General features: G+C 37.5%; 1 protein-coding gene across 1 annotated transcript in view; it reads right to left on the bottom strand.

Annotated features, from left to right (window-relative positions):
- Nucleotides 1–3953: 3953 nt before the first annotated feature.
- Nucleotides 3954–15043, bottom strand: part of ctnna1 (catenin (cadherin-associated protein), alpha 1) — a 126253-nt gene continuing 115163 nt past the window's right edge. The window contains exons 17-18 of the mRNA XM_065274932.2: nt 7518–7652; nt 3954–5792 (exon numbers count right to left, since the gene is read on the bottom strand). Of these exons, the coding sequence (XP_065131004.2) occupies nt 5502–5792; nt 7518–7652 (426 nt within the window). The 3' untranslated portion in view covers nt 3954–5501. The remainder of the gene's footprint in view (nt 5793–7517; nt 7653–15043) is intronic.

Raw genomic sequence — 15043 nt, forward strand, 5'->3', positions numbered from 1 at the left:
ACGTTTCCCATCACTTATCAGTTTATCCTCATATGTTTTAAAACTGGACTATTTTGACATATAAACATGAACATATTTCGTTTTCTGAGAACAGAAGCAGATAAACGATCAAGAAAACATTTTTATGCATTCATGCAGAGGTGAGGCAGAGCTGAAAGTAACAAATTACATTTACTCACCTTGCTGTAACTGAGTTTTTTGTGTACTTTTACTTTGAGTAGTTTTTAAAATCTGTACTTTACTTTTACTTAAGTATGTTTAAAGTATTGTTGGTTACTTCGCTACATTTTAAATCATATCCGTTACTGAGTAAAAATAAATAAAAAAGTAAGGTGATAAAGACGCGCCACGGTCGGATGATTGATTGATGGGCGGGGGAACGCGCAAAAAGAACCATGGAGAGGGACGAGACAGGCGCAGGCTAATGCAGACCCTCAATTCAATTCTTACGAAAGAAACCCCTGGCCATTGACGCAAAGCGATTGTTTCATTCAGGTAGGGTTCATGCTCTTGAGTACGGAGTTTGAGAATTGCCGACCGTGTTTAACCGCTAATTTGCACGATGCATTTTTAATACATGCGCATTATCTTCCGAGGTCTAGCAGCTTCGCGTCAAGTCAAACAACTTGAGAACGTCCTCGAGAATGCGCAGATCATTAGACATTGCAGAGAGAGAGAGAGCGCGAGAGAGATAGATTGAAAGACATCAGGTACACAGGTCTGGGAGCTAATAAACGTGTAAAGGATGTATAGTGTATAGCCATGGCACTCATCTCATTATATGTTCATTTATGTATATAGTTTAATAACAATGTATGTTACCAGCAATACATCAATTACAACCTTCATATAATGATTGTATTTACTAGCTGCTGACCTCATATTATTTTTGCTTCAAAAGTGCATAACTCACCTGTAAAAATCATTAAATAATTCCATAAATGTTTCTTAGTTATAAAAAGCTTTTTATTTTATTAACATTTGTTATTGCACTTTAATTGTAGAGATGTTTACAATTAAAAACATAGTTTGAGATGTATATATCCTTCCTTTGTGAACTATACTAGAAACCTCTCCCCGCTGTAAAAAAGTAACTCTTAAAATTAAAATGACTTTTTACTTGAGTAGATTTTTAGACCAGTAACTTTACTTTTACTTAAGTAAAATATTATTAAAGTAACTTTACTTTTACTTAAGTAACATATTATTAAAGTAACTTTCTATTACTTAAGTAGAAAATTGTATTACTCTTTTCACCTCTGCATTCATATGTATTAAAATTAAATTTGCGTCCGTTCATAGAGAAAGAGAAACGTTTTCTATCTGTACCCATTTCCTTGCAAGTACAATTTTGCCTGTATTATTGGTGTCCCCTTCAAAAATTGTTCTTGAAAAATTTTATGTTTATTGTCCCCCCCAACATTTAGATGAGATTTTCGCCCCTGGTTATTGGGTTATCATACATTGGCAAATACGTCACTTTAATACTCCATTTACACTTGGCAACACAAATGTGATCCACAAAGGAGATTTTTATTTTGTTTTTCATGATGCATGTAAATCCTCACTCATGGTTGACCTCGGTACGTTCAACATCAGAAAAACGCTTTGACATAAAGTGACCACGTGTTAAATTCCTCACATGACTCACAAGATGTAAAGTTTGATGGTTAAAGCAAACAAGGAGCCGATCTCTCTCTCTTATGCATGTGCCATGATGAAGCAATACAAAAAAAATAGAATTAGGATTGAAAAAGGCATTGTCTGCATAAAACAGGGGACAACTTACAAGTATCAACTTAAAGAAAAATGTTTTACTTGCTATGAAACCCAGATGCTCTCACAGGTGTGTCAATTAGATGAAATATTCTACAAAGATTGATTTTGGAAGTGTTTGATAACCTGTGACTGGGTACAGTGGATGTCTTTGGATAAAGACCGCCTTCAGCTGTGATAACAGTTATCATCAATCAGTTCACAAAGCTTTAACATATTGTTGTTCAAACCAAGTCTTAGTTATGTTAGAAATATGAACCCATTTCACTGCATTGTATTTGTAAGCAGAGTGGGTTCAGTTTGCCAAAGGGTGCAAAATAGCGGAGTATATACATCATCAGAGAACCAACTGAATCATTCATTTTTAATGAGGATGTTACATCAGAGGAAAAATAGAAATGTTTACTAAAGCTTTGTCGGATGATCAAAATGAGAAAATTTACTGCAAAGCGCTCCAAAAAAAGAGAAATAAACATTCTGTTCTGTTTTGAGCCGGCTATCTTCACATTCAAATGGCATTATAGGCAAAACTATTATGTTTGATTATATATATATATACACACACACAGTATATAGACCAGGGGCCTCATTTATCAAGCGTTCGTACGCACAGAAGTGTGCGTAAAGTGTGCGTAGGAACAGTTTTACGCAAAGTGTGGAATTTATCAAATTGCACTTATACGTAGAAATGTGTGTAAATATACGCACACCTCGGAGTATGCGTACGCAGAGCATCTAGTGGTAGAATAGCGATACTACACAGGACCGTCCATCCCCAGCGTTAAAAGAACACTTTGCCTATTTATTATCCACCCCAAGGTGTTAAAAATGGTTACTAAAGTAACTGCAAATCAGTGTTGAAGTTAATTCATGAAATAAGTGTCTAACGTAAGAAAGCTCCGTCAAATGCTTGACACAGTCTTGCATTATTGAAAGACTTGGCAAATAATCCATTCCGCCGGGAGCGCGTTTTCAAAGATCGCGCCGATGATGCTGGTTATGCGGCTGTCCAAGTTCTGTCATTGTCTGTCCTCCTACAGATTTCACGTCGGTGTGCTGTGACGCGGTTTTTTTTTTTTGGCTGATAATTTAATGTCAAACCACTTTTTTATTTCTAGAAGTGTTCTCATACCCAACGGAATTAAACTCACTGGTAACATGTTCCCATGCAGATTTGTTTTCTTTTGTTAGTCATTCCTCCCGTACTAAGTGAACCAAAAAGATGTGTTATAACCTCATCCACCAGTAACTCAATTTCTGTGTCTGTAAAGTTCCTCTTTTTCGCTCTCTTTGCCATTATTGCGATGAGGGAAAAAGCACAACCACGTGACTTATAACGGGAGGTGTTGTCACCATATATGGTTCATAGGAGGCGTTTCGGAATGCAAATGACCATGAACGTGCACGAGCATGGTGCTTAAGAACAAGTGGGATTTATCATCAAGGATTACTTACTGATGTGCGTACGAACCCTGTGCGCACGTTTGATAAATCCCGATTTTTTTGTACTTAGGCACATTCTAAATTTCATTCGTAGGTACAAATATAGAACATTTTCTACGCACTGTTGATAAATGAGGCCCCAGGGCTGTCAAAATGAATGCCAATTCATTTTAACGACACTAATTTTTATTAACATGCGATTAATTTCTGTTTAAAAGCGATCGTTAAAAAACGATCTTTCTTGTGCTGACCGACAGATCTGAAGCACACAGACCCAGATATATACACACACATATGCACAGAACTACAGTTTTAAAATATCTGTTTTGACAAGAATTTGTGCAGATATGTGTTACATCTTAAGTGAATGTGTAGATTAACTGTTAGGATCTGATGTGTAAGATTATTTTAGATCCGCATTACAATAAATCTTAAAACTGTCTGTGTCAATGTCAATCAACCAATAAAAGGAAAAAAAGTTGTTGAAAAAATGATTGTTTTAGACTGTGTGTGCTAAATCTGTTTTTTCCAGCGATTTTAAGGTATGGATGCTGTGATTTTGTTTTTGAACCTTAAAATCTTTTGACTATTATTTGCAAAATCTTTCACTAATAATAAAAAATAATTTGCATAAAGTTTCCATATTTGTCCAAACCCATGTTGATTAGAGTAATAAAAACATGAAAAGCCAACATTTGAATGGACTGACAGCCCTAATATAAACTGAATAAACATAACTTTATAGATTTTTATTTTAACAAAACACACAAATGTGTACAACAGCAATCAGTAAAGTTTACTCCAAAAGCATTAACTCCACACCAAAAAATAAAAGTACAGAAACACCAAACTGTAGTAAAGTACTGAAAAACTAAATAAAATCTTAATAATCATCCCAAACCAGCACTAAAATAGTAGAAGCCTGAGACAACCGAGTAAAAACAAAACAATCAAAAACATGTCACTGGTCATGTAATCTAATACACCACTGGTTTATAATGCAGAAAACAAGTAAAAGTGTTTGAGCTGGGATCAGACTGGAAGTGGCGTTCGGCTACATCAAAGCGTCACACATGATAGTGATGCATATGCATGTTGAGAAAGCATCACTTTACCACCCACTGCTCGGACTAATGCCTAAAGCGTTATCCTTTTTGACCAGTCAACTTCACAGCAACTCCATTTCAGGCGTCGTGCATCGTTCGCAATTAAGAATCAATTTATCTCAAGAGAAACGATACACAAAGTGCCCAAAAATATCTCTCTTTCTTTCTCTCTCACCTACTGCAATAGACAGGCTGATAAAATCATGAGCTAAGACGATGATGGCGGGCGGTGTTATGTGGAATATTGATTGCTGTGATTTGGAAGCTCATTCAGGGTGTTGTTCGGGTTAGCTGAACTCATTTATTCTTGATGGTGCTTGGCAGTGTGCAGACTTCTGGCCCAACCCATCCACACCCATTTACCCTAAGATTTCTCTTCCTCTTCAAGCACTTCTTTCTTCCAATAAGAGATGTGTTGATTTATTTAATCAGTGTCATGGAGAGAGAGAGAGAGAGAGAGAGAGAGGAGAACAGAGGCTTACACGCCGTGAGATTTTAACTCACTGGGGATCTCCATCTTTTCCCCGACTGAACTTTGAGATTACTGGGAGGATTAAGGAGACTCCATTGACTGAGCATCCATTTCTCCTCTCATAAACAAAACTTATCAACATACGGCAATTTCGGCAAAATGAGATTTTATTCCAGATAAAAAACATCTATAAAGATTCACAAAAACGCTACTGTTGTTAATCAAAGGCTAAAAGAAAAGTTATCTGAAGGTTTATTAGGCACAGCAAATACAATGACTTTGGTCTTGAGACTAAATTCTAAACGCCCGGTTCTCTTTCACATATTTAAACCCAAACCACCCAATATTGCATGTGTTACAGTCAAAGCTTGCATAGGCGTGGAAAGTATGAAATATAAAGTCATCTTGTAAAATTCACTTAAAAATACATAAGAGTCATATATCTAGCAAAAGGGTCTTCAGAAGGTACATCACAGAAATGAGTGAGGCTTTAAACTCAAATGTGTAAAGATTGAGCAGAATGCATTCATATAGAAAATATAAGGATTGCTATGTAGACCTTAATGCACTCGGCATAAACCACTGTGTGTACGGATAAAGGCAGGTTTGTGACCTTAGGGGTTCAGGAATGCGTTTATTACTTTATATACTCACTAGATCTGATTGTAACCATCTACACTATTATAAAGATAATCAAGGGCTGCTTAAATACTATCCATAGCTTTGAACTCGCTGAGAGCCTGCACGGGGTTGACGTGCTTCTTTTGTGAGGAACGCTTCACTTTGTTGGGCTGTCCATCATCTTGCTTCTCACGCTTGACCAGAGGTTTCTTCTCGGGAGCTTTCATCTTCCAGGAGATGGCGGGCATGTTGAGATTCTGCATTCCTTGGCTCTTCTGGTACTTGGTGGACGCCACATATGAGGCTTTGACAGTGGACACCACAGCATTCATCAGATTCTTGGCCGCCTGAATCAGAGACATGGCGCTGTCCACCTGCAAATTTAAAGAAAAGGCCCTTTAGATGCAGCTCGTTCAGGGATCAATGTTTTATTTCAGTCGCTCCGGTTTTTCACGATTCCGCAATTGTGAAACGCAAATCAAAATCAACAAAATGTTGCGTTATTTTTCAATTCTGCATAATTTTTAATTTAATTTTTCATATTTCATTAAAACAGTCTTGATACAGAGTAGACAACTTGGTGAACATTTCTGGCTTTATTTTACTAATGCACAAAAAAATCTCTGGACACCACAATTGAGTTGCTCACAATCTCCTGAGCACATATCAATACATTATCTTCTTTAATTCTGAAGTTTTTCATTAAAACACCAGGTGAAGCAAATGTTATAATGCATTTCAATTTTTTTTAAAGTTTTGTAGTCCTTAAATTAAGTTGTGGGAACACAAAAGAAAGTCATCTGTGCGCTATCATTTCATTTCAGTGTTAGCAAACATGTGTGCATGCCGCCTATCAGCGTGTGAGGACTGAACTCAGAATTATTGTGCATTACTGTAGGTCAGTCCTTTTAAAACTTTTAAAGGAGACACTGCACAAGACATTTTTAAAGATGTGAAATAAATCTTTGGTGTCCTCAGAGTACATATGTGAAGTTTAAACTCAAAATACCCACAGATAATTTATTATACGATGTTAAAATTGACACTTTGTAAGTGTGAGCAAAACGTGCTGTTTTTGGGTGTGTCCTTTAAAATGCAAATGAGAGGGTAGTAAAGCAAACACTGATCACCATAATTGTGGTTTGTTGAGATTGAAACTTAATTGTGATGTCAATTATTTTCTCTCTCTCTGTGTCTGCACCAAATGGCAGTGGTGTGGTTGGATAGTGCAGATTGAGGGGTGGTATTCTTATAATAAGATCCCGTTCTGACATCACAAGGGGAGCCAGATTTCAATTAGATATTTTTTCAAATGCTTGCAGAGAATGGTTTACCAAAACTAAGTTACTGGGTTGATCTTTCACACATTTTCTAGGTTGATAGAAGCACTGGGGACCCAATTATAGCACTTAAACATGGAAAAAGACCTTTTTAAATATCAGTCCCTCCAGGATTCCACAATTTATTTAAGCGATTTAGGGATGTAAATAAATAAGTTATTGAACTTTGGCTCCCCTTGTGATAATGGGACATTTAAGGGAGAGCGAGCAAGCAAATAATTGACACCACAATTGAGTTTCAATTTCAAAAACCACCATTATGGTGATCAGTGTTTGCTTTTCATCAGCTCATTTGCATTTATAAGGACACACACAAAAACAGCACATTTTTGCTCACACCTACAAAGTGTTAATTTAAACATGTTACAATAAATTATCTGTGGGATATTTTGCGCTAAAACTTCACATATGTACTCTGGGCACATCAAGTATGTCTTGTGAAATGTCCTCTTTAGACATAACATACATGCAACTTCAAGCTAAATTCAAAACAAATGTATTATCAGCTACTGAAATGAAACGTTGATGTTATTAACCTTGGAAGGAAAAAGCCTTGAGATGATTCGCCAAAGTGCCCAGACTACAACAATACCATCTCAATGTGTAGATTTTAATACAAACCTCTTTATCATATATAAAGTCAGGTAATTAAAATTATTAAACTACAATTAAACAAATTGATTTAAAACTGTTAATCTGTTTTCATAAACAAGATGTGTTAATGGATGTGCATTAAACTAAAAACATAGCAGCACTTACCCCAGATACAACCAGCTCTCCTCCCAGATTCTGCACTTCAGCTTTGACTTTACTGCAGATATTGAGCTGGTGACAGTACAGGGCGATACGCTGCAGATACGCCAACAGATCCTGCTTGCAAGCTGAATCTGGACACTACAGAGAGAAAACAAACAAACAGAAGAAAGAAATGATGCTGATGTGTAGTGAATGACAGCGTTTAGAAACCTGATATCTAAACAAATGTTCAACAATCTGCTTGTTTTGAGAATCTTTGACTTCTGCCTGTGGATACCCCAGCGTCTCCATGTTCACCTGTCCAACTGCATGTAGCAGTCAAATTCATTCAATTCTCCATTATGACAGCTGAAGCGAGGCCACCAAAGGCTCACGGCTCTGGAGTCTCAAAACATTTATCAGAAAAACAAAACTATCGTCTGTGATGTGCTGGGGATTGAATGGATTACTGGCGCGGTTACAAAAGTCATTTGCACAGAAAGCAGCATCAGTACTGACCAAACAATATTAATATCTCATCATAATTCAGTCTCCAAAGAAACAATACATCCTTTACACAGCGATAGCCTGGGCTCACATCACCGACTTAAAACATTAAGTGCGTCTGCTCATAATGACACAAAGTAAGCCTCCCGACAGTGTCTTTACACTATATGGGGATAACTTATTGAAATAAAGCATCTGGTACAGATGTCAAATTTCCAATATTTGAAACAACAGCTAGATTTGGGATGCATCTTTAAATTGCTTGGGGCTATAAAGATGCTCACAGATGTCATACACATTTGCTCTGTAAATCAAAATGCACCAATTAAAATTCTAGTGCAAATGATTTTTAAGACTTTGGTTATACAGCCAAGTAAAATTGTGCTTAGTTAGCTATAATGTACAAACACGGAGGAAGAAAACCTTGAAATATTCATTAACATACTCATGAGGAAATGATGCCTGTAGACAGAGGGAATTGAAACTAGAGGCTCATTAAATCCTTTGATTATGCAGACGCAGGGAGATTTAAAGACTGTTTACGATACCTTACAACTGAGCCTTCAAACAATGACTTTAGGATGACAGGAACACTTTACGGCTTCATCCTGCTCTGTATTTACAACCTTTACATATTTAATTCAAATATAATTTAAGGGATTGTGTAAGTATATTACACCAATGAGCTCTCAGCATTAATGAAGCCAGTAACTCATGACACATTAAAACATGAAGCCAAGCCTGCGGAGATGAGCCTTGAGCCAAACCTGAGATCAAAGATACACCGGGTAGGTCAGGTCATCTTTACCATCGCTTTATTAATACTCATCAGCATGTCTATGTATCCACTTCAGAGAGAGACAGAGAGAGAGACTGGGAGAGATGAGGGCATGACATGAAGACACATCGTGAAAAAGGAGGTGTGAGAAATAAGAAGAGTATGATGAGGAGTCTTCATCTTTCATGACACTGTGTGAGAATTCGCTGCCATCTGATCACGGTCCACTTTGCTTATTTTAATCCACTGGGGTTCGACTATTTTGGGACACTGGCAGAGGTTCTGACATGCTCTTACATTTGGGCTCTTTTCAATTGTAGGGGAAGTATGCAAATACAGAAAGACACACAAAAATAATGATCGTCTTCATTGTTTAGACAAACTGTTTATGCCACCTCGTCTGGATGATCTATTGGTTGACATGTTATATCGTTTAAAGGGACAGTAAGTAGGATTTTCCCCCATCTAGTAGTGAAATTGTATTTTGCATTCAACAGGGTTTCCACACCTTAGTTAACTTTAAATTCAATGACCTTTCAAGGACTTTCCAGGTCCAATACCCTCAAATTCAAGGACTAAATGTGGGGACATATTTCAAGTGAGAGCAAGGTTACATCGTGTTACCTTTTAAGATACATTGTTGCAGTTCCCTTTCGAGGGAACTCGCGCTGCGTCACTGCGGTGACACTTTGGGGACGTCTCCAGGGGTAAGTGCGTCTGAATGTGTATATCAAATTCAACCAATGGTGAGGCTTAATGACAAAGACAGGGTGACGCGGGTGCCAGGAAGTATATCGCTATCTGAAATATTGCCAAAGACGGCGTAACAGGGACGCAGGAAGTATGGCAAGAGAGACGCAGCGTCTCGTTCCCTTCTCAGGGAACAACAATTACATACGTAACCCGAGATGTTTACATTTCAGTATGTGTGCTTGAAAAGTCTAGAATTTTTATGATATTATATCCTACAATACAAAGGGAACAATATGAATTCTTTGTCCAGAAAACTTCTTGCATAAAATAGATTCAAGCACTTTCAATGACCTGTATCTATACATGTATATTTTGAAACACCTTTGAAACACATACAAATGATAAAGTTTTCCTATTTAAGTTTGCGCATTAATCCGCAAATCGCATGGGAGTCAAAACATGGGCGGTGATCTGTATGGACTCATTACACCCCTACTATCGTAACACAAGATTATGGGGATATCGCCATGCAACAAAATAAGTGCTGAGCAAAGAAGTTGTGATTTTGGGTGAACTATCCCTTTAAGAGACGATATCTAATTCAAATTCTGTGTCTGTATCACTTCAAGTATTTGCTGCCGCTATAACCGCAGGATACTGTAAAGCATTTGTGCCAATGGTTGGAGGTGGGATTATACTCCCAGCGATATACAAAGCAAAAGTCTTCCTGCCTACAAGGGATATTTTTATTTCTCACCCCTACATCTTGCCGGGGTCGCTTTGTTGATCCGATAAAAAGTCTGTACAGTGGGTACAACTCATCTCTCCCTGTAGCTTCATCGTAAAGAGCCAGCAGGGGAACAGAAGGGTCCTTATTTAAAAACCCGGCCTCACGTGCGCTTTACCGTTTCACCCTTTATTCCAGCAGTCATTAATAAAGCACCAAATTTTTATCAATCACTAAGCTGCTTTCTTTCCCTCGAGTGAGAGAGATCACTGCAAAGGAAGAGAGACAAACAGCAGAACGAGGCGGAGAAAGAGAGAGAGAGGGTTGTGGTGAATCCGAACAGAGCCCTGCTAAAATGAAACCTGTTACGCATACCAATAAGAGGCTTGACTCCCGTTATAGACGGCTCCAATTGGCCCTTTTGAAAGCATCACTTGTGCACGTTCAGCTGCTGAATTCATCCAAGTCCAACAGGAAATGCAGCCAGTCTGATCTGACCACGACGCATTCGAATGCACCATCTACACATCTTTCCCTCTTTATTCCCTTAATGAGGTTTTTTTGTGTGTGTCCTTGCATGCGTGCAGCTCTGTCTGTGCAGGAATAGAGCTGCACTACTGCGGTGTCCGGTAAGTCCCTTATCAGGTCAAACCACATGCTGATTCTGCATTCATTCATCACTCCATGACTTCTGAGAGAGGCTTTTTCCTCGGAAACACGTACAGTTCATTCCTTAACCTTACACATTTAACTCCACCTCCACACAAAATCAATTAAATGTGACATCTCATTTAAGAGAGCAGGCCAACAATACATTTTGTACATAAAAAGTGTCCCTGTGGCTCAACTGGTAGACGACTGCATTAGCATTAACATTAGCAATGTCATGTAACAGACATACTGATAAAAGAAATGAAAAAAACTGAATGCACTGTAAGCCACTTAACTCTTTCCCCGCCATTGACGAGATATCTCGTCAATTAAGAGAAAATGCTTCCCCGCCAATGACGAGATTTTCCGTCTTTCCGCAATACCGCTATTATCCACCAGGTGGCGCCCTTCCGCAACTTTTTAAAACCGGAAGTATTGCCCTATGGCAAGCTGCTGCATGTCCGTGTCTGTTTTAAAGATCGCTCTGAATGGGATCTCTATGAAAAGTCCGTCACAAATATGGAATTATTTTTGCTTTTTGCTCAAAATGTGGTGTTTTTGCAAAAACCTACCCATATTCAAAAGCTGATTGCAAAAGAACCACTAAAGGTAGGATGAAACGTTTTTTTTTGTTTGTAAGTAAGTAAGTAAGTAAGTAAGTAAAGTTTAATTTATAAAGCACATTTACACACAGCGCAAAACTGACCAAAGTGCTGTACAATAAGTAACTAAAACAATAAAATAAAACACATAGCTAATAAACATGATTATATAAAACATAATAAATTTAAAGTCTTCCATGTCAAAGCACACAACACTGATAAAACCAATAAAAATCCTAATTTAAAAAACAAGAAAGGCTAGAGAATAGAGATGAGTTTTTAACCTAGATTTGAATACATCAATGGAGGGGTCTGTTCTTTCATTTGGTATATTGTATGTTTATTTATTTAAAGAACATTTTCTGGAAGGCATTAAACTTTGGTGAAAATCATGAAAAACGCTGGCTGGCAACTTTTTTTAAAAACGCTGGCGGTGAAAGAGTTAATATAAAAAGGTCTTCAAAAAAAAAAAAATGATGTGATGCAAAAACATCAAAGAAGCTGTTTCTGCCCAAGACAGAGAGGATAACAAATGGCATTTATCTTTACAAGGGAACACATGATTTTATAATAATAGTTCCCAGAAGAATCAGCCAAACGCATCTATCAGTCCCTGCTTGTATACGAGGAGCTCAGATGCAAAACCACCCAATTTCATCATTCGCATCACAACAGGTATCAACGGGCAACGGCGCGGGGCGATGCAAATTATGAAACTGTGATTGCCACAAAAAAAAAACCACATGCTTTTCGCCTTAAACACATCTTACTGCATATAAGGCTCTTATGTTAAGGTTCAGTCATTTAATTTTAAAACAATTAAACATTTATTAGTCAGTATTTGAAATGGCATTTCACAAATCTACTTTAGTCATTTCATTGGTATTTAACAAATTAAAGGGACAGTAAGTAGGATTTACCCCCATCTAGTGGTGAAATTGTATTTTGCATTCAAAGAAATAGTGCTCTCTAGCACCTCGCTTTTCCAAATGCGTGTTGCAACTACAGTAGCCGTTGTGTAATCACTGATCTGCTTTTCCGTTGCAGCTGGTTCAAGTGTTGTGAATGAAAACTCATTGTGGAAACGCATTGGTAAGCTAGTACTTTTTGTCCCTCTCTGCTATTATCGTTTATCAGTAAATAAAAAAATATTTTGATGAATAAAACACTTAAAACCCTATTTGCAGTCCCTTCAATTCTTCTTCTGTGTACTTAGAGGACTTTGCTGAAAAATTACATTAGCGTTTAATGTTTATGAATGGCTTATGAACGTATAATATGTGCTAAGAGCATTCTGTCAATGAATCATTATCTCACCCATTTATTCACAAACAGCTAAAGTCAATAAATTGATCAGGACGGGCTCATGTATGTAATACAAAACCTATACAAGACGCTTTATGAAACTAAAAGTGGTTACCTTAATCTTTGTTTTCGCTCTCAAGTTTTTGTTGCATCAAAAAGGCTTTTACTTCTTACAAGATCCTTCCATAGTAAAGCAAGCAGCATCATTTACATATGAATTGTAATAGTTTCACCATATTTCTGTTTTCATGAATTTCTCTCTCTGTGAATGTGTGTGAATAACCTGCTTCTGTCCTCTAATATGAGAGTGAAACCATTGAATATCCTTGAGAAAACTGTTCAAAACAAAACACCACCACCACCACCAAGAAGATATGAGGATTTCCACTGTCAGGACCGATGAGCGGCAAAGAATGCAGGTGTTGAAAAATAACAGATTTCACACTTCAACGTTAAAAATATCCTGAAGGTCAGGCCACATCAGAGGAAATGTCATCCAGTCTGCTGAATTCGGCTCTAAATGGGTGAAGGTAGCAGAACAGCATGGAAAGAACTTTGACCTTTCATGGAGGAAAAATGCCAGTTTCCATTATTCACTGATACTGCAGCATTTTAATGTAGACAAACCTTGATTATAAACACAACGGCTCTTTGCTTTTGCACACTAAAGAGATAGGGAGATATTGATAGTGTGCACTTCTCTTGAGAGCCAGCTCTAATGAACACAACAGATGACATATGGAGGTGATTAGACAATGAGAGGTATTCGGTGAGAGATATGATTACCTAGTGTTTATATATCAGTCCCAAACCACAGAAAGTCTTAACCATTCAACGAGCCACTGTGTCTATGGTTTAATCTTCAAGATCTTCTAGTTAAAGGGATAGGTTACCAACATTTTTTAATTAATACAGTTTTCTAATAGGACACTTCCATAGTAGGAAAAACAAACACAAATGGAATTCATCATTTATCAAAATACTTCTTTAATATTTGTTTTCCTACTATGGAAGTCAATGGGTAGAATTAGGGCAGCAAAGCGATTAATCGTGACTAATGGTTTGTGGTATATAAACATGCACATGCTTTCCATTTACACAACTGATGATGAGAGTATTTGAGAATAAAGCAGGTGGAGAAACACAATGACTGTGTCCTGTGAGACTGCAAACTTCATCTTTCAACACATCTTCAAGTGTGATCTCATTCAAGATTGTATTTACAAGTGACACATTCAAATACACAGCTGGAGGAACAACACAGACACCCTGGCACATATCCAGAAACTACAAACACAATATTAAGGCGAATAGCACAAATGTCTTTGTACAGAAGCGAAATTTAGCCCACACATCAGCAGTCGATGTATAAAATGGAAACGACAAAGTACCCGAGGCAATGGAAGGTTCATTTTAAAAGCACCTGTTAATATCAAAGTCATTTTTTACCGAGATAAGATTCATCTGATTTTCTTTAATAGGGAGAAGTCTAATGCACTCAGAGAAAAGAACGTCTCCTCATGTGGCTAATGTGTTTTATATTGCGTTTAAATGGTCTGGTGGTGCGCTTGTGTTTTTTTAATGTCTAAATATAAAGCCATCACAGACTACGGTGATCAATCAAGTGCCATTTGAAACAGAATGATGATCTTGCTTCTACGCCGCCCAATTACTCAAAGAGGACTCCCAATATTTGCCAGTGCCAATGCAGTCTGAGTTTAATAATGTCCTGAACTACAGATCCTGATCAGAGGAAAACCGTAAACTTGATCCTGATGATGAAGATGTTTGAGGTTTTCTGATCATATTGTTACTAATGTGAATCTCTGATAACTGAATCACCACAGCATGGCACAAGTCAACATTAAACCTGCCAGAAGACAGCGATTCATTATCAAACTGTTATTAACAGGACTCAAAAAGCATAACACAGACCTGCCAACCTTGGAAATTTTTTTGAGTACAGTAGCATTGGCCGAAAAGACAGAACACGGGTTTTTAACATATCATTTAACACATGCACGCACACACACCTCTTGGTAACTTTCAAGGTAACATGCTGCACATTGCACTCACTTTTTTCCTCATCCTGCCATAATCTGCTTTAAAAATAATTATAAATGTGAATAAAATCATGTTTAACTAAATTTGCCATTTGCCCAGTGCTATGATTGGACATATTTTTCTTTTTTCTGTTGCTTCTTTTGAGTACTTCGCGCGGCAAAGGGCGTCATCAGGTTTTTGCATAGTTTAGAGTGAGAAATCGTACCACCGTACTTTGAGGTCA

The sequence above is a fragment of the Paramisgurnus dabryanus genome, chromosome 16 (genome assembly GCF_030506205.2).
Source record: "Paramisgurnus dabryanus chromosome 16, PD_genome_1.1, whole genome shotgun sequence".
Lineage (NCBI taxonomy): Eukaryota > Metazoa > Chordata > Actinopteri > Cypriniformes > Cobitidae > Paramisgurnus > Paramisgurnus dabryanus.